General features: G+C 42.0%; 1 protein-coding gene across 1 annotated transcript in view; it reads left to right on the top strand.

The window, feature by feature from the left end:
• Window positions 1-18,574, top strand: part of LOC133384166 (vesicular inhibitory amino acid transporter-like) — a 32,867-nt gene extending 14,293 nt beyond the window's left edge. The window contains exon 2 of the mRNA XM_061626088.1: window positions 17,441-18,574. Coding sequence (XP_061482072.1) covers window positions 17,441-18,574 — 1,134 coding nt within the window. The remainder of the gene's footprint in view (window positions 1-17,440) is intronic.
• Window positions 18,575-19,745: the final 1,171 nt, after the last annotated feature.

Genomic DNA, 19,745 nt, shown 5'->3' with positions numbered 1-19,745 from the left:
TAGGAAGGAGACTTTGGCTTGCACATCTAAGGAGAAGGAAGAGGCGCCGCTGAGCACCCGTGATTTTTCTCAAGGCCTTAAACACATAGAGCTCGCATACCTAGAGAGGTTCACATATGGGTGTAAGCAAAGTGGCAGGGGGGGTCATCATGGGTGGAAAGGGTCAGCCTTCTTCCTGTCCTGCACCCTTACTTTCTTGGGGAGAAACTGCCTTTTGTATGTTTCTTCATCCTTGGAGCAATCGAAGGGGCTGCAGATTCCCAGAAGTTGAACTGAAAAAAGGCTTGCAAGGGGAAGGTGAGTTAAAGCCAGAAGAGGATCCTGGAAAAGGGGGGGGAGAAGAAGGAGAAAGAAAGGCAGGGAGAGAAGGATTATACTGGTCAACACTAATTTTATTGCCAATGATGTTTGATCGATTTTAGGGTAACTTTGTGTCGCTGATTCCGAATATGGCATCGGTTCTGCTAATTGGCTCTCATTTTTGAGATAATGGATGCCCCCATTGAAAAACATAACAAATTCAAAAAATTTAATGGTCAGGCATAGCCTACCCACAAATGACATGGAAACTGTCTCAAATCATACAAAAGTAAACATGAAATACCTAATGGCGTTGTATTCAGTACAATAACATTAAAACAAAGTAAGCTGATTCAGATAATCACAATTAATGCATAGAAAAACGCTGTGTGTACGATTTTCTTTTATGTGGGGCATCAGGACAATCACATTGGAGGCTTCAGCAGTAGTCTGCCATCATGTGTCTGTCCCATCTGCCTTGATACCTTTCCTCCATCACCTTTATATCCTGATGGAACCTCTCTCCTTGTTCCTCACTAAAATCACCAAGATTATCCGGAAATCTGTCTAAGTGGCTATGGAGATAGTGTACCTTTAGGCTCATATTAGTACCCAAATGTTTAAAGTTAGCAAGCATGTTTTGCACCAATTCTTCATAATTGTCTGCTTTGTGGTTACCCAAGAAGTTCTTGACAACTGAGACATAACTGCACCAGGCAGAAGCTTCAATGTCATTCATAAATTTAGTGAAATTCAAATCATTGATGAGTCTACGAATTTTAGGACCATCAAAGATTCCTGCTTTTAGTTTTTCCATAGTCAGTCCAAGGAACGATCTACAAATGTATTTGAAGCAATCACCATCTTTGTTCAAGGCCTTAACAAATTGCTTCATCAGTCCAAGCTTGATATGGAGTGGTGGGAGAATGATTTTTTCTCTGTCAACCAATGGCTTGTTAATGATGTTCACTGCACCTACAGTCATGTGTTCCCTTGAAGGCCATGTCACTTTTTTCCAATGATCTCGCTTTGCCCTACTATCCTACAAGCAGATGAAACAAGGGTACTTCGTGTATCCACTTTGCTGCCCAAGCAAGAAGTTCACCATCTTTAGATCAACACAAATAGACCACTGGTGCTCATGATAGCAGAGCTTCTGCAAGACCATTTTGATATTTTCATATTCTTCTTTAAGTTTTGTTTAGTGAGCAATTGGAAGAGATGCATAGCGGTTACCATTGTGCAATAAAACACATTTCAAGCTTCTGGTGGAGCTGTCTATAAAAAGCCGCCAATCTTCTGGTCGATATTCTGGTAGTCCCATTTGGAGAAGAAGTCCAGGAATGTTATTGCAGTATACAAATTCTTCATCTTGGCTGAAGTATGGAAGAAGTTCCTCCTCTCTTGTCCGATAAGCTGTTATGTTAGCTTCCGGCTGTAGACAGTTCTTTTCCATTAGCCTGGATGCTAAAAGTTCAGATGCTTGCTTTGACAGACTGAGGTCTCATATCAGATCATTGAGTTCTTTTTGGGAGAACTGCTCCGGTGTTTAAAAGCTTTCTTCATATCCACTTCCTGGGCTACCACCTGTGCTACACTCCACGTCCAGCATTTCTTCAACATCTGACAATGGAAGGTCAGGCAGTGAGCTAAACACTGGTATGGGAACGTCTTTGCTGTGTGGCACAGGTCGCCTTGCTGAGTCCAAATCAGGATACTCCCACTTATGTTTCTTGTAGAGATTGAAGCCTTTCACATTCACAACACAAAAATAACCATCATCGTGATGGTTTTGCGGCTCTCTCCACACCATAGGCAAACCAAAGTTTAAATGTTTCCTTTCTCCATTTTTCCACTGCTGTAGGCACTCTACACAGGTTTTGAAAACCTTATGGGGAGCCCAAGACTTATCTTGATCTCCAAGCTTCACTCCAAAATAAGCAAGATATGCTTGTTTTACAAAGTCAGTGATGTTTTTTCTTTGTTTTTGCAGAGTGTGTTCGCCACAAATGTAGCAGAATGCATTAGGATTGTTTAAGCAGCCTCTTCGTGACAAACTCATATTCCTCTTCAAAAAAAAAAAATCAATATGATATTATATGCAACGGATAAACTTGCAAAACAATGTTCAAGAGTAAAAAGACAGACCAAACCCTGCTGCATATGTCAGCAGCTACAGGTCATATTGGGGTACAATTGTCATTTGAGGGGTATCCATTATCTCAAAAACTAGAGCCAATTCGGCCAAACTAATGTCATTTTTGGATTTAGCACCCCCAAAATACCCTAAAGTCATTCAAACATCCTTGGCAACTGAAAATTTTTTGTTGTTGTTGGGCTTGAATTGGGGGGGGGGCTTGTGGAGATTTCAGATGATTCAAAGGCACACATGACACAATTATGTGTGAGGGTTTCTGATGCAATCCTAAGCAGTTTTCCTAGGAGTAAGTCCCACTGAACTCAATGGAGTTTTATTTTTAAGTAGGTGTGTATAGACTCACACCATTATAAATATACAGTATATAGTGTGGGGAAAAGTGGAAAGATTTTCTTTCTTTCTCTCCCTCCCCCATAAGAATGTGCATGTGATTTATTTATTTTAGTATTTATAGCCCACCTTTCCTCCAAGCACCTTAAAGTACTCCCCATTCCCAATTTACCCTGGCAACATGCTAGTTCTGCCACCCTCCATTGTCATTTCTGTCATCCTCAACTCATGTAGAGCAACTGTGTGAGGTGGTAAATCTGTTGTATCCATGGAAGGTCCACACACATTTTTGAATTCTGGAAAATCAAGACTTCAAAATACACAAGGAATGTCTACAAATACAGCAGCTCTCCAGGGGCTGAGGGCAATGGACACTATGGGGGGGGTGGAACTAACACGCCCATCCCTGCTATTTCCACTCATTTTATTTTTATTTTTTGAACTCTGGATCAAAAGAGGGTTTTTGATTAGTTCGGATGCAATTGAAAACTGTATTATGTGGTTAATCCCAAACTAAGTAAGGAAATCAGTGTGCATGACGGGAGGGAGGAGTAGTGTCAAGAGGCAGCACAAAAACCAGAAAAATGTTCACATAGTGTTAAATTATGATTTGGATACTTCTGAATGGAGTCTCTATAGGGTTGGTATATTCTCCCTTCTGTCCACAAATGAAACACACTTATCATTCAACATTCATTCTGAAATGAAAATGGTTTATCACCCTTTCCTTTCAACTCAGAGTTTGATTCCTCCCGATTTATGTAGAAATAAGCACAGAGAAATGTACTGATGTCTTTTCTGTCTCCCATTTCTGGCTGATCCCTGCTTTTTAAGACATATTAACGGTTCTGTAGATTACATACATTATATCTGCCTAACCGAGGCACTCAATAATTGTCTTTTCTGTTAAGATGTGCATTTGTGTAGTCTTAAAATGAAAGCCATAATTATAAGGTTCTTGTTCTTCACATGCAGCCTGCAAGCAACGCTGCTAAGAGGGGGTGTGGGGAAAGTAACCTCCATTAGTCAGTAGTGCATCCAGACTTTTGATATAGATTGGAGAGGGGACACCTTGGTACACAGGTGCCTAAGTCAAACTTTTAATTGTCAAAACCTCCTTTACTCTCTACTTTTTGTGTAAACATTTTTCTTTAGCAGCCTCTGAGAAATCTTAAGCAGAGCTTTGAGGAAAACAAAGCAGAAAAAAGAATATAGATTCTGAACTTCCATGAATGACAACCCAAGGCTAAAAATCTTTTATAGCCAAGAGCTTTTCTTACACAGAAAATTTCTCCTAAGATGTTACTGGATACTGGGCAGTGACCAACATTTTAAACCAAAGAAGAGTGACCCCTAGTGTTTACAAACAGATTCAGAAATCCCGTCCTACTTTCTAGGAACATCCAAATGATTTTAGTACTGAAAATCACATATGTTAATTATCCCATTGTATTTTATTGACATTTATAGCACAGAGCTATCCAAAAGACAGTACTCTCCCTTGCCAAACATACCATAGGTAACCTATCATGCATCACTAGGTGTGTAAATCCAACAAATGGCACACTTTCCCTTAGGGAAAAGCACAGTGCTTTGCTTGAATGAGCAAATAGACCAGAAAATCAAATGCCCTAAACACTGATTACACAGAGTACAGAAGATGACAAATCACACCCTCAGAGGTAGTGAGCTTCAGGGAATGTTTGCACCTGGAGCTAAATGGAGGAAATAAACCTTTTCTTCCACCACATTTCTCACGACGAGGGAAAATGAAGAACATTGCTATCTTAAATGACATTTTTGTGAAGAGGTACACATACAACATAATAGCCAAATGTTCTTCTTTTAACCCCATTCATTTCAGCGGCTAAGAATTAAGCAATTGTGGCCCCGCTTAATGCTCTCATGCACAAAACTTTGGGGACTGAAAATGTATCACGCCCCCAGCTTTAACAAGTAATCACTTTAATCCTCCCAAATGCTGAACTGTTTTCTTCTTTTTTGCCAAAAGTTTGTCAGTGGAATCATCTGTCAGAAATCCAAACTTGCATCACTTCCTCAAGAATGAAAGTGCATATTTTGAAAATTAATGTTGTAAGTAGCCAAAAACTGGGCATTGGATCAAAGCTTATAATTTCAGACAAGCCTAATCCTTTTTTTCCTGCATGTGCCTTGGAGCAATTCTCTCCTATTATCCCTTGTGCCTTTGAACAACATCTGAAGGACAAGGAATGCAAGTAAAAGACGTGTGGTTCTTTGCACAGCCCTCGCTTAGGCTTCCTTTTAGGGTGGCCACTTACCCATCAAAAGAGGGCACAGATTTGCATAAAATCTGCATATAGATGCACATGTAGAAATTCATTATTATACTTTAAAGAGAAAAACAATATAGCTCACTGTAGTGGGAAAGACTGTGGCCAGGTGACCTGTGTGCCTGCTCAGTGTGCAGCCCAGGTGCCATTTTAATTGTTATGCTTTTTTAATGGTCTTGCTTTATTATATATTTTAAACATGAGTGTTTTTAATGATTTGATGGAATTGTGGTATAGTATATTTTAATTGTGTATGGATTTTATCTTTGTTTTTATGCTTATAAACTGCTTAAAAGCTATTTGGGCATGTAAGCAGTATACAAATTAATAAAATTATTATTATTACTACTGCTGCTGCTGCTTCTTCTATTACTAATACAGTTTATAGGCAAGTTTGAGGCCTCCCTTCTCCCTTCTTATGGTTCTTTCTCTTTACTGGACTTGTACTAGAATTGGTCCTTCAAATAGAAGATGGTCCTTTGTACAATAGGACACATATTCACCCTACTTCCTATGCATTTTCAGGGACTGTTGTCTGTTTTGTATCCTGTTTCTGTATCCTGGACAGAAGTTATGCATGTACAGTTTAAATTGCTACAGACTCTTCCAGAAATTATGATGAACATGCTTTTTGGGTTGGAAGGAGGACAGTGAACATCATCCCACTCCTCCTTCAATGTACAACCATCATAACATGTGATGACCTTGAATATTTCTGAAAATATCACTGACATGCCCAAACATTTTCTCCACATCAGCAAAATGCACCACCACCATACAAATGTAGCATATGCCACTATAAATATATTATTCTTTAAAGTGCAACAAGATGCCTCTTTGTGCTTGCTCTGGAATTTCTGGGCATTATAACTTCCAAAGGGACTTATATGAGTACTTTCCTTGTGACATAGGACTGGCCTCATGCTCCTTTCTTTGGGTAGACGCACTTATTGTTCTGCTGGTTCCAGTGTGTCTCCACCTCTTTTAGGGAAACTGGGGCACACAATGATAATCAAACCCTGACCCTTTTTTACTCTAAAAGTTGGTGGGATCTGCTAGAGTGTTTTTTTTAATTCACTTCAAAGACATTTTGCAACTGATCGACAGATCAACCCATTGCCCCTCCAGGTGTGGCCACTGGAAACACTTTGCTGTAGTGTGCCCACAGCCTTTGTCTCAACTCTCTCATCAGCACTGTCCATTTAGCCAGCTAGACCCTGAATGGCCTAAGGATGGTGGTATTGACAATACTGTGAGAAAGAAGAATGCCTCAGGAACACGTTGATCTCAGCCTGTGGACTTAGCCAAGACTATCCATGGTGTGGGCACCAGCGGAATGGGACAAAGTACAATGAGGTGGCCTTCTTCCCTCTGCTCTGTCTTCTAGTCTCTCTCCTCCTTTTCCTTTCTGCTTCCTTTCCCTTCTTTCATCCATCTCCTTTCTCCTCATTGCTGTTCCTTTTCTTATCTATTCACACAGTCAATGCATTTTGCAAGCTTCCATCTTTTCTTGCTGAGGATGGTGGCTGGCAAATCAGAGTATCACCTCATCCTCTGAAAGAAGCTGCTAGCTAGTCCCATGGGCACAGTTACCCACTCCCTGGTACATATTCTTGCCTCCATATAGGCAACTGGAGGATCAGATAGTATTCTTCATGGACCAGATTTGGCCCTGAAGTTACTAGTTGCTGATCTCTGTTCTAGCATTTTTCTTTGCATGGTTCATTTCCCAGCATTTAGGTTGAAAATAAGTGTTCTTTTTTTTCTTTTGCTCCTGTAGATATTAAATTAACTGGTACAGGTCTCTGAATTTGGAGCAATCAGATTACAATTGCTCCATAAGGCCAATACTGTATTTTTGGATAAAGATGTCGTATTTTTGATTATATGGAAAGGGGGAAATGGATTTGAAATTGTTGAATCTCTTTTCTCAGGCACCATTTCAAGGTCCATGGTCACAAGGCAGCTTTTCTCCCTATTAAAAACAAATGAAGAAATGGGGCCACTAACTTCCAGTAGCATTCCGTAAGATAAATGTTTGCTGCAGAAAGAAACCCTATACAAACAGGATTAATTTTATTAAATGATTAAAGCCAAGAATCTTTGGTAATGGAATAGCTGGTATGCTAATTTTGGACAGAGATGACTGTTAGAATCTGAGCTATATAAAAACTGGCCCATTTTTATTAATATTGGTATAAATTCTGACACTTGCAGTGCTTCAAATGAGTTTCCAGCTTTATGTGTTTATGTGAGCACCAGGAAAATACATTTTCTATAAGTACACAATGATATATATGAAGAGACACCTGCAAGCAATGTAATGCTATATAATAGCATATTCCTTTCCTTAGAGTGACCCTCCACAGGGACTCCTGGGAGTTTTTATTCTTTTTATTTTCATCTCAGTCTGGTCCATAGAGGTGCTCACAACACATTTAGGAGTGCCAAAGCGCATTGCCTCAGTATAACGGCTGCAATAACAACAAACAAAAAGGGGGGGATGTTAATGGGAACTAACCTTTGCACTGCAGTGATGGTTTTTACTCCTGTATAGTTGGGAAATGTACTGTATTGTTTTTCACTCATTGAATTTTATGGAGTACTCCAATCGTTTACTTCAGGGCTGTACTGGCGCCACAAACTAGCGGAACCAGTCTCCCAGTCCTGGTGCAAAAGGACCATTTGCTGACTGTGCTCTGACATGGTTAAGAAGGACCTGTCAAAATATATATTAGGTCAGGGAAAGGACTCGTGCTGTATCCAAAGCTCCATCCCAGCAGAAGAGGGCAACACAGGGTTCCACTGGCAAATAACAACAAGCGGCAGAAAGAAGAATCCAGTGAGTTTCAAGAGGAAAATAGTCGCTCTTTCCTGCTTCTCTGCCTCCTTCCAGTGGGGGCTGGTCCATTAAGGTGAATGGGGCGCTGCCCCACCAACCCCAGCCTGCCCTCAGCCAGCCCCCATCTGCCTGCCTTCTTACTTCCAACCAAACCGGAAGGTGACTCTGATTGTCCGCTTCCTCCTTCTTAGTCTCACTGTAGCCCTTGAAGAACTCAGCAGGGAGGAGGATGGGGACAAAACTAGAATTACTTGGCGCTGACTCTGTCTACTCCTTGCATTTCTGCCCTATCAATCCTAATAGGCACCAGCCACCACTGCTTACATGTACTATCCCTGCCGTGCAAGGCAGCTACCACTGGTCTTATTTCTCAGCCATCACATGCCCCCTTCAATACACTGGACTTCCTATATTTCAGAAGTTTATTCATCTGTACCATGGTTGTGCAGGGCAGATCCATCCTTGCCCTTCACTCGCTTTCCTTGTTTTTTATTTGGGCTTTGCCTCTGGCAAAATATCCTGAGGGACAGAAAAAGAATACAAATAATGAAAGCATGGGGGATACTTGGCTCAGCAATACATGTGAGAAGGATCTTGGAATTGTTGTTGATCACAAGCTGAATATGAGCTAACAGTGCAATGTGGCTGCAAAAAAGGCAAATGCTATATTAGGCTGCATTAACAGAAGTATAGTTTCCAAATTGCGTGAAGTATTTGTTCCCCTGTGTCCAGTTCTGGTCTCCGCACTTCAAGAAGGATGCAGACAAACTAGAACAGGTTCAGAGGAGGGCAACAAGGATGATCAGGGGACTGGCAACAAAGCCCCATAAGGAGAGACTGAAAGAACTGGGCATGTTTAGCCTGGAGAAGAGAACACTGAGGGGATATATGATAGCATTTTTCAAGTACATGAAAGGTTGCCACACAGAGGAGGGCCAGGATCTCTTCTCGATCGTCCTAGAGTACAGGACATGGAATACAGTACTGGGCTCAAGTTGCAGGAAGCCAGGTTTCAACTGAACATCAGGAAAAACTTCTGTAGTGTATTGGCCCTCCAGGCTTGCCATACCAGGAACTGCTGAGTCAGCCCCAGTCTGTGGCAGTTTCAGTTCCAGGTCTGCCTTACAAGCAGCACCATGCTGTGGGCCTTGTTCTCTGTATATAATTAGTTATAGTAAAGTTCTTGTTATTGTTTAGATCCTCTGTGTGGCCTCTTCCTTCATGATACTTTTCACTGGATACGAGGATGGGATTCTGTGAGGCACACAGAGTGTTTTCTTCATGCATTAGAGGCTGAAAGGGAGAGAACATTTCTCCTTAGACTGAATTAGGACATCAGCTTGGGCCTTGTGGAAACCACTGCAAAGCACTCCAGGTCAGCGTGTATATTGTGGAATATGGCCACCCAAGGGCATCTTGAAGAATTTAACCCTGCATGTCCCAGCAAGTGGGAAAGTTATGCAGCCAGGCTGGAGTTTTACTTGGCAGCAAATGGCATTACAGAGTCAGAGAAGAAGCGTGCTGTGTTACTCAGTGTCTGTGGGCCGGACACCTTTGACCTAGCCCAGACCCTCGTAGCACCAGCAAAACTTGCTAATACATCTTACGAGGATATCCTGAATGCTTTACAAGGACATTTCTCTCCAAAACTGTCTGAAATAGCACAACGTAATTCTTTCTACAAACGAAATCAGGGCCCAACAGAGAGTGTGTCATTGTATGTTGCTGAACTTAGACACATGGCGAAACACTGCAATTTCCCAAACCTTGAGGAGATGCTGCATGATTGCCTGGTCTGTGGGTTGCATGATGAAGGCCTGCAAAAGCATCTGTTTGCAAAAGGACAGCTCACGTTCAAGACTGCATTAGAGGAAGCTCTGGCTACAGAAGCAGCAGCAGCAAGCACCCAAGAAGTGCGCTTGGGAAGAACCTCACCCTGTTCAGAAACCCAGCTGGCTAAAGATTAAAATCAACAACTTCTAAAGATCCACAGGCTGCAGTGCAATTGCTCATCAACCAGAGTAAGTGCTGCAGGACCTCTGAGATCCAGACAAGTTGCTCCAGTGAAATGTAAGAGCTGTGGCGGATCCCATGAACGGTGTGCCTGCTTTTCAGCGGTGTACAGTGTTGGTATTGTCAAAAAGTTGGGCATATTGAGCGTGTATGCCAAGCGAAAGTGGAAGCAGCCGCCCCCAGAAGTGTGGTGGAAGGGAAAACGCCATCAAGGACACAAAGCAGTACCACACACTGTACAGAAGTTTATGACAATGCAGAGGATGTGATTAACCACATCAAGCCAGGATTGCAGTACTGTGCCAATGTGAGGAAGGTGAAGGTGACAGTCACCGTCCAGGTCACTTCATGCACCATGGAAGTTGATTCGGGCTCAGGTTATACTATCATCTCATTAGAAACCTACCAGCAAATATTTCCTTGTGGGGGCCCACAAATTGTCCCTTTCCACTCCAAACTTACTGATTACCAGGAAAATCAGGTTCCAATAAAGGGCATCTGTGAAGCTGAGGTGCATTACCAAACTTTCCATGGAACTTTACAGTTATTGGTTGCTCAAGGGCATCGCACCAGTCTCCTTGGCTTAGCCTGGTTTGAGCCACTGGGCATTGCTCTCACGGGGTTCCACCAGATTGGTGAATCATTATGGGATAGCATCCTAAATGATTTCAAAGCTGTTTTTGATAAAGGTCTTGGGAAATATAAGGGGCCTCCTATTTCGTTGTTCTTGGATCCTACTGTGGTCCCCATCTGTATGAAACCCCGTCAAGTTCCGTTTGCACTGCGAGCAAAGATTGATGCTGAACGATCACCGCATAGAACAAGGCATCTTGGAGCCAGTGACACACCCTACATGGGAGACACCCACTGTCACCCCACTGAAGGCCAATGGCGACATCCACATTTGTGGTGACTACAAGTGCACTATCAATAAAGCCCTGCATCAGCATCCATATCCAGTCCCAGTGGTGAATCATGTTTTGGCATCACTTTCACAAGGAAAAGTTTTTGCAAAATTTGACCTGGCCCAGGCCTATAAGCAACTGTCTGTGGATAATGCTACTGCCGATGCTCAGACTATCACCACTCATTGTGGAGCATTCAGAGGAAAAACACCTCCAGTTTGGGGTTTCTGTGGCCCCTGGAATTTTTCAGAGCTTAATGGAGAATATTCTCAAAGGAGTACCAGATGCCATACCATATTTTGATGATGTCTTGGTTGCTGGCAACTCCATTGCTGAACTTGCCTCATGGGTGTGGGATGTACTGCACCGTTTTGCTGTTGCTGGTCTCCGGGTCAAGCATGAGAAATGTGTATTTGGTGTTTCCCAAACTGAATTCCTTGGCTACAGTATTGATGCCACTGGCATTCGGCCTACCCCGGAAAAAATTAAAGCAATTCATGAAGCCCCAGTGCCCTGTAATAAACAGGAACTCCAAGCCTTCTTGGGACTCTTGAATTTCTATCACCCCTTCTTGAAACATAAGGCTATAGTGGCAGAACCATTGCATCACCTTCTTGACAAGCATGCTGCATGGCAGTGGACAGCCCAGCATGATAAGGTTTTCTGTGATGTAAAACACCTGTTATCATCTCACAGTGTCTTGGTGCACTATGATGAACGGAAGCCCTTGATTCTCATGTGTGATGCATCTCCATATGGTATTGGAGCTGTCTTGAGCCACCAACCTGAGGACTCTCGTGAGGTGCCTATTGCTTTCTACTCCAGAACAATGTCTTCAACAGAACAGAATTATGCCCAAATTGATAAGGAGGCGCTGGCTAGCATTAAAAAATTCCATGACTATGTCTATGGTCGACCATTCACTATTGCTACTGACCATAAGCATTATTGAGATTCTTGCCCCTAACCAGCAGACACCACAAATATTATCTTCACGCATGTTGCAATGGGCGATTTTCCTGAGGAGCATTGCCCATGCTGATGCTTTGTGCTGCCTTCCTCTCCCTTCTGCTGGGGTTGATGAAACCCCTCCGCTGGATGTGCTGTTGTTAGAGTTGTTACTGGAACTACCCTTCCATGCTAGGAATATTGCCACTGCGTCGTCCAAAGACCCAGTTCTTGCCGGTGTTCTCAACTGGGTGTGGAGGGGGTGGCCATTAGGGAAGCTTGAGGAGAAATTCAGACCATTTGTATCCAACCAACATGAACTATCAGTGCACAAGGGATGCCTCCTGTGGGGAAATAGAGTTGTCATTCCTACTGTGTTGAGACATCAGGTGTAGGAGGCCCTACATGTTGGACACCCTGGTATAGTGTGAATGAAGGCTCTGGGGCACAGCTATGTATGGTGGCCCAAGATGGATAGCGAGATTGAAGAATGCATCAAGAGATGTCAGGTTTCAAGACCAGCTCCACCACATGCCCCAATGCACCCATGGGAATCGACAAAAACGTCATGGTCATGGCTTCATATCGATTTGGAAGGCCCCTTCCAGGGATAAACTTTCTTGATTGTTGTTGATTCATACTCCAAATGGTTAGAAGTGCTTCCAGTATCGTCAGTGACATCTCGTATTGCTATCAAGACTTTACGCAGGCTTTTCGCAACACATGGGTTGCCAAACACCATTGTCTCAGACAATGGGGCCCAGTTCACATCTGCGGAATTCCACATATTCCTGGATAATGGACTGATTAGGTTATAGTTATAATAAAGTTATAGTAAAGTTCTTGTTATTGCTTAGATCCTCTGTGTGGCCTCTTCCTTCATGATACTTTTCAACTTCCTAACTGTTAGAGCCATACGACAATGGAACTAATTACCTAGAGAGGTAGTGGGCTCTCCGACACTGGAGGCATTCAAGAGGCAGCTGGACAGCCATCTGTCAGGCATGCTTTGATTTGAATTCCTGCATTGTGCAGGGGGTTGGACTTAATGGCCTTATAGCCCCTTCCAACTCTACTACTCTATGATTCTAAGACATCTGACACTTTATTTTATTAATTTATTATTACATTTATTTCCCACCTTTTCTCCAAGGAGCTCAAGGCGGTGTACATGGTTCTCCCCCCCCACATTTTTATCCTCACAACCTCCCTATGAGGTAGGTTAGGCTGAGAGTCTGTGTCTAGCCCAAGGACTTCCAGTGAGTTTCATGGCTGAGTGGAGCTTTGAACTCTGGTGTCTCATGTTCTAGTCCAGCACTCTAACCGCTATGACACACTGATCTCCAGAGAAATAAAATCAAAACCTGGTGTCAAGATAGGTGCTCCCATGAAAAGGACCGAAGAAGCAAGAGGTCAGACGTTTCCTATAATACCCTGATGGTAATTTTCTGACCCTGGCCAAATCATCTGAATGAAGATTATCAAGCACTAGGATGGATCAGACTGGTATCTTTGGATGTTGCACACAGGTCCTTGCTTGTGGGCTTCTCAAAAGCATTTGGTTGGTGAGATGCTGAACTTTGATGGACCTTTGGCCTGATCCAGCATATGGAAGTCAAATGATATTTCAGTGTTGATGCCCATAATCTCTTTGCCAGCACAATTCTCTTTCCCCCTTTCTTTTTATTTTATTTTTCTAATTTATTTTCATTCCAGGGATGCTTGCAGGAGGGAGTAATGAGTGACAAGCAGTCAAGTAATCAGGTTAACGGCCCATTAGGTCCTATTCTGCACATTAATACTTTGAGAAGTCACCTACCACTTTGAATAGAAGGAACTCTCAAAGACCATCATTTGGCATTATTCTGGCTTTTGGTACAGCACTATAAGTGGAGGAGTGGGGAAGAAATGTTTTGCAGCAGCATCACCAGTCTAGTGATATGCGGCAGGCATAGGGGCTGCGACATGTACATGGAGCTGCCCTCTCATATGTTGGTATGGGCTGTCTCATGAAATACAAGAGATAATTCCACGTACACAAAGGAATGTGTACACAAAGCTCTATCTCCTCTGATGTGAATGGAAATATGGAAGAGCTCATTCATGTTAGCTGAAGAGGGTTTTCAAAGGCATGGAGGAATAAAACCTTAGGGCAGTATTCAACTAACTTTTTTCACTAGTGCAAGGATTAGAGCTAGAGCAATGGGATTTTTTCCCCTCACCTCTCCCTGTGTGCACCCCATACCATCACCAAATCTGCTCCAGAAATCCCCAGAACAGATTTAGGAGGTGCACAGAGGGAGGAGAGGGTGAGACAATCCCATCATCCAAAGAGAAATTCTTGCCCTGATGGAACCTTAACATTAATGCTATGTTGAATTACTCTTTAATTAATTAATTAATTTCCAGAGGAGTAACCATGTTAGACATTGCAACAAAAAGGGGGGAAAAGAGACTTGTGGCACCTTAAAGACTGAAGGTGGTATCTAGTGAAGTAGTTCCATTATGGCAAGGACTTTTGGCTGCCAACTGAACTTTCCCTCCCTCTCCTCTCCCCTCACACCAGCTACATCTATTCTGGGGATTCCCACAGTGCTCTGAAGCAGATCTGGAAAGGGTACAGAGGGAAGGGAAGTTCTGTTGTGCAAACGGAACTAGTTCATTGGATACCACCAAAACAAATTTATTAAGGCATAAACAGTCCACTTCATCAGATCCTGAATTACAGGTATATATTCACATGGTTGTGTGGTGGCGGAAGGGTAAATGGGTGCAGGGGTGAGAATGTGCTGGGACTATCAAGGGGCAAGCTTTTTCACCTGCCTTGCCCCCCCTGCTCTTAGTGACATTTTTCTGGGGACTGCACCCAGGAAGATGAATGCTTTCGGTTTGCTGTTCTTGTTTTTTAGAAATGTTAGAATTTTGTTAGTTTGATTTTTTTTTTAGTTGTATTGTTTTTATTTGTATTTTGTATTTTTATTTGTGTGTAAGCTGCCGTGGGGGCCTTTTTGGCTGAAAGGCGGCCTAGAAATAAAATGTAATAATAATAATAATAATAATAATAATAATAAACAATGAGGTCAGAGAGAAATGAATTGCAGAAAACGATAATTATGCAATTAACAGTGGTAATTCACAAAATAACGGTTGATAACAGACATCCTGGTATTAGTAAGCCAACCAACACATAAAAGGTGCCATAAATCCTTTTGACTTTGTTCAATCCATTTAAAGAGCTTGTGTATTTAAATATCTGGTGAGGATCTTTAAAAGCAGGAGAAGCTATCTCTGGCAGAATGGGGGTCTACAGAGTAACATACTGTGGGTATCTACAGGAGGAGGGGCAGTTCCCTTCCTTGATGTACCATAATCCACAGATTCCCAGCTTGCTTGCTTTTAAAATAAAGTTTATAGCATTTCTAGAACCTGAGATATTAAGCAAAATGAGATACTATTCTTCTCAGCTGTTTTTCTGAGAATCTGGCTGCTCCTGTCTCTTAGTGTTTTATTATGCCTGCCTTCACAGACATCCTGCTCATGTAACATACTTGTCCCTCACAGTTGTTCCATTGTGTCTGGGACCTTTATCTAATAAGGATAACTTATTTCCATAAATAATTTTCTCTTCTTTTTCTTTCTTTTCCTTCATGAAATGAGAAACACTGACAAGAGTGTGGCTGATGTACATGCTATACTTTCAGACTTTTTAATATACAAAAGACAAATGTCAGTGAGAACTGTTTATCTGAAATTGAATCTTTTTTATGCATAACTTGGTTCAAGAGGTTGCCAGTTTTTTCTGTACTACTGTGAATTAAATTGCCTTAAAAACAACACACGGTGCATGACATTACATAAAATGGGCGAGACTTTCATTTGGTTAGTGAGCCACCCATTTTTGTATGTACGTTACAGAAATGTTATAGTATGACATAGTAGGTAGATGGAGGGTAGATAAATGATGGATAGAGGGTGGACAGATGATAGGCAGGTAGGTAGAACCAAGTTTTTATTTAAATGTAGTGTATACATGTTTGCCTCTTTTGAGCAATGCATATGCGTGGGTGTATATGTGTGGGTGTGAAATTTGTCAGTTTGCTATGCATTTGGACACCACTTAAGTTATTGTAACCTAATTTTGCATTATTGTTCCTGAGATCAATTTTTTGTCTATGTTTGGATACAACTGGATGCAATTTTGAATCAAAATGATGGACTAAACCTGTACAAAAGTGCACTGATTTTAACTACTTACAGTAGAACCTCACTATAGCATGCCTCAATGTACCATGGAATCAGATATACCATGGGTGTAACCAGGTCCCCCAAGTAAAATAATATATACCCTTTTTTCGTCCATTGTCCTTGGTGAGTCTTCCATTTGCTTCCCCTGAGTTTTTGAGTCTTTTTTCCTCTCAGTGCTTTTTTCAAAAATCTATTTCCTGATTTCCCCCTCTCTCCTGCCCTTTTTCTCCCTGGCAATTCCCCCCCCCCGAATGCTTGATTCTTGAGCCTTCTTCAAGCTCTTACATTACAGTCTGTGGAGTTTTGCTTTTTAATTTATTAATCCTGCTCTGCTTCTTCCTTCCTGCTCAGTTTCTACAGCACCAGCAGGGGGTTTTTTGCCTCTCTAGGAATCAGTACTCCAGGATTCACTGGTTTTAACCCTTATATATCTTGTGGTCTTGTGTTCAGTTCCTTGAATCTCCAGTTTAAAAGAACAGGTAACGGGTGATATGAAAGAACTCTGTTTAAGACCCGTAGACAGTACTCAGAGTAGAAAATACTTGGGAAGATGGGCAAATAGGCTGACTAGTACAACTTTCTATGTTCTTAAGTATCATTGGCAGGACCAAGCCAAAATATAATCCCACCATCTCCACAATGTAAATATTTTTAAATGTTTTGGTGGGCTTTTAAAATCCTGTGTTGTTGGGTATTTGTTTTTAAAGATCTCAACAGCTTAAATATTCCTACTCTGTTTGAAATGGGAAAATTTACAGTTACGAGAAAATTTAAAGCAGTATGGCTCGGAAGGGTAAAAAGGATGTACATCTTGCCTATGGGTGAAGGTGAAAAGAAGAGTTCTTTGTTTCGTGAATCTATGTGAGTGCATAAAAAAGAAAGTATTGCAAGGTTAGAAATACGAAAGGATTCATGCTTAGGCCCCCATGTTTATTTATCCAGCATGGCAGCTGAAAGTGCCACCTCTCTATTTGCACAAAATATGTAGAGACAGCTGAAGCTCTTTGATTTTATCACTATTGAACCACTATTGAACATTAATATGCACATTGATTAAATAACTGCTTCGGATTCTTTTAAATTATGCCTGCAATCACATCAGCACTTAATATTTAAAAGGAGCTTGTCTCTGCAATTTGCTTGTCTTCAGTTTCCTGGCTTATCTAGATTTCTGTGCTTCTGCCAGCAGTTATTTTCTCCTGCTAACTTCATTCATCATGAATATACACATTTTTGGCAACTATTATTTACCAAGACAGGTTAATGTAACAGTGATCCTTCTGTGCAATTAGCAAAAGGTAGCCACTGACAGCTGCAGGTTTGAATGGGTTGTTTTTAGTAAACATTTTGCTTCAGGGCTTTTTGTCCTCTCTATTTTTGTCTCTAGGGGATTTTTGTTCTAGGTTTGCCATATGCTCTACTCCACAGTGGATTCAGCGGGCTGCTTCTTATTATCCTGGCTGCAGTTTTCTGCTGCTACACTGGCAAAATTCTAATCGCTTGCTTGTATGAAGAAAATGAAGACGGGCAGCTCATAAGAGTGAGAAGCACATATGAAGACATCACTAATGCCTGCTGCAAACAGCTATTTCCGAAACTTGGTGGCAGAGTTGTCAGAGTGACCCAGGTGATGGAACTGATCATGACATGCATTTTGTATCTGGTTGTTAGTGGGAACTTGCTGTCACATAGCTTTCCAGCTCTCCCAGTGACTGAGAAAATATGGTTGGTAATTGCCTGTGTAGGTCTGCTGCCTTGTGTGTTCATCAAAACCCTCAAAGTTGTATCCAAGCTCAGCCTCCTCTGCTCCTTGGCTCATTTTGTTATTATCTTTGTAGTGATCACTTATTGTCTGACCCAAACACATCGCTGGTCCTGGTCAAGATTCAGCCTCTCGGTGGAATTTGAGAGTTTCCTGGTTTCAGTAGGAGTGATCATTTTCAGTTACACGTCACAAATATTTCTTCCTACCCTGGAAGGGAATATGGAGAACCCTGGAAAGTGCGGATCTATGCTGAACTGGACTCACTTCTTGGCTTGTGTCTTCAAGACAATCTTTGCATTGACTGCTTTCTTGACATGGGGTGAAGAAACAAAAGAGGTTATCACCGATAATCTTCCATCATCATTGCAGACCTTGGTGAACTTATGCCTGTTGACTAAGGCACTCCTGTCTTACCCATTGCCATTCTTTGCAGTCACAGAGATCCTGCATGATTACATATCATGGAGCCACACCTCTGCATGCCTTCCTGTGATTTTAAAAAGTTTTCTCCTCTTGTTAACTCTGCTGATAGCCATAGCTATACCACATTTTGCTCTTCTGATGGGTTTAACAGGGAGTGTAACGGGTGGTGCAGTGACCTTCCTCCTTCCTTCTCTTTTTCACTTGAAGCTTAAATGGGAAAAGTTAATGCTTTTGGAGAAATGTGCAGACATTTCTATGTTTACTTTTGGTATCTTTTGCAGTCTAACTGGTCTTGTGTGCTGCATAAAAGGTCTACTAAAAGCATTTGGATAAAAGTAGTAAGACCAGCTTACATTAATAGGCCCTTAATGTAAAAAATTGAAGTTAAAAAAATGTAAGTAAAAATAAGCAGTTGCATCAACGTCTGCAAAATGGGATTGGATCCAGATGGAGTTAGTCATGATATGGTCTCACTAGAATCAATGGGACATAATAGTAATAGCCTGCAAGTTCCACTGATTTCAGTGAGACTAAAGCATAACTAACATCCACTAGATCTATCCCAGGATATAAATGTATGCATGCCAATTTTCTTATGATGAGCACATTCAACATGGACAATAATTGAATGCCCCAAAAGGAATACAGATATATGTTCTTATATTGGTGTAAGTCTATCGTCATGCTGTAGTTCGCATGGCCGCTGACAGATGGCACTGAAAGCTATAGCATGACAAGAGCTATAGCTTCCCCTTCCCCTTCATTCTCCCCACCACCACTGCTGCCACTGCCACCACAGGTAGGGGCAGAGGACGAAGGGGAGAAAGTCATTGCCACTATCACCACTGCTAAGGGAGGACAAAGGGGAGAAAATAAGTCTTTTTCCTGTTCACTGTGTGACCACAGTAACTTCTCCCCCTTCTGCCACTGGTATACAAGCATAATGTTAAAAAAATAGTAATGCAGATCTTTGCGGTGCTTCAAAATTGGTTTATTCTGCCTCCATTTAGGAATGGATAACCTTTTATCTGTTGAGGACCTATTCCTTTGGATACCAGGAGCTGCCTTCCAGTGGTCAGAGCCAGTGGGGGACATCCATTTTCTCTCTGGTTTTCTGCTACCCCCACTTCTATTTTTCTATGTGTCATGACCCCAGAATATAGCAGCAATCAAGACTCTGCATCGGAGGCTGCAGAATCTCCAGCTAAGGAGCCAGATCAGGTTTTGGGATTGGAGTCTCCTGCTGGAAAGCAGGTGTCCACTGAGGCTGACTGACGGGAGCCCCTAGAAGAACCTCCCATACCACCACATCTGTAGAGTCAGAGGGCTCACAGTCACCTTCCCTTGAGAAACGAAAGGCCACCCACAATACCTTACCAGTCTGGAAGCAGGTGGGAGATTATGGAATGGAAGAGTGGTGCCCATTTTAAAGGCCAGAGGGTTGGTCATTTGATGATCCTAATGTTTTGCCCAAGTTCCATGTAAGGGGGTGGAGCCTGGAAGA

This window comes from Rhineura floridana, chromosome 4 (assembly GCF_030035675.1).
Source record: "Rhineura floridana isolate rRhiFlo1 chromosome 4, rRhiFlo1.hap2, whole genome shotgun sequence".
Taxonomy (NCBI): domain Eukaryota; kingdom Metazoa; phylum Chordata; class Lepidosauria; order Squamata; family Rhineuridae; genus Rhineura; species Rhineura floridana.
The sequence above is the reverse complement of the archived record's forward strand: the minus strand, read 5'-3'. Positions and strand labels throughout refer to the sequence as shown.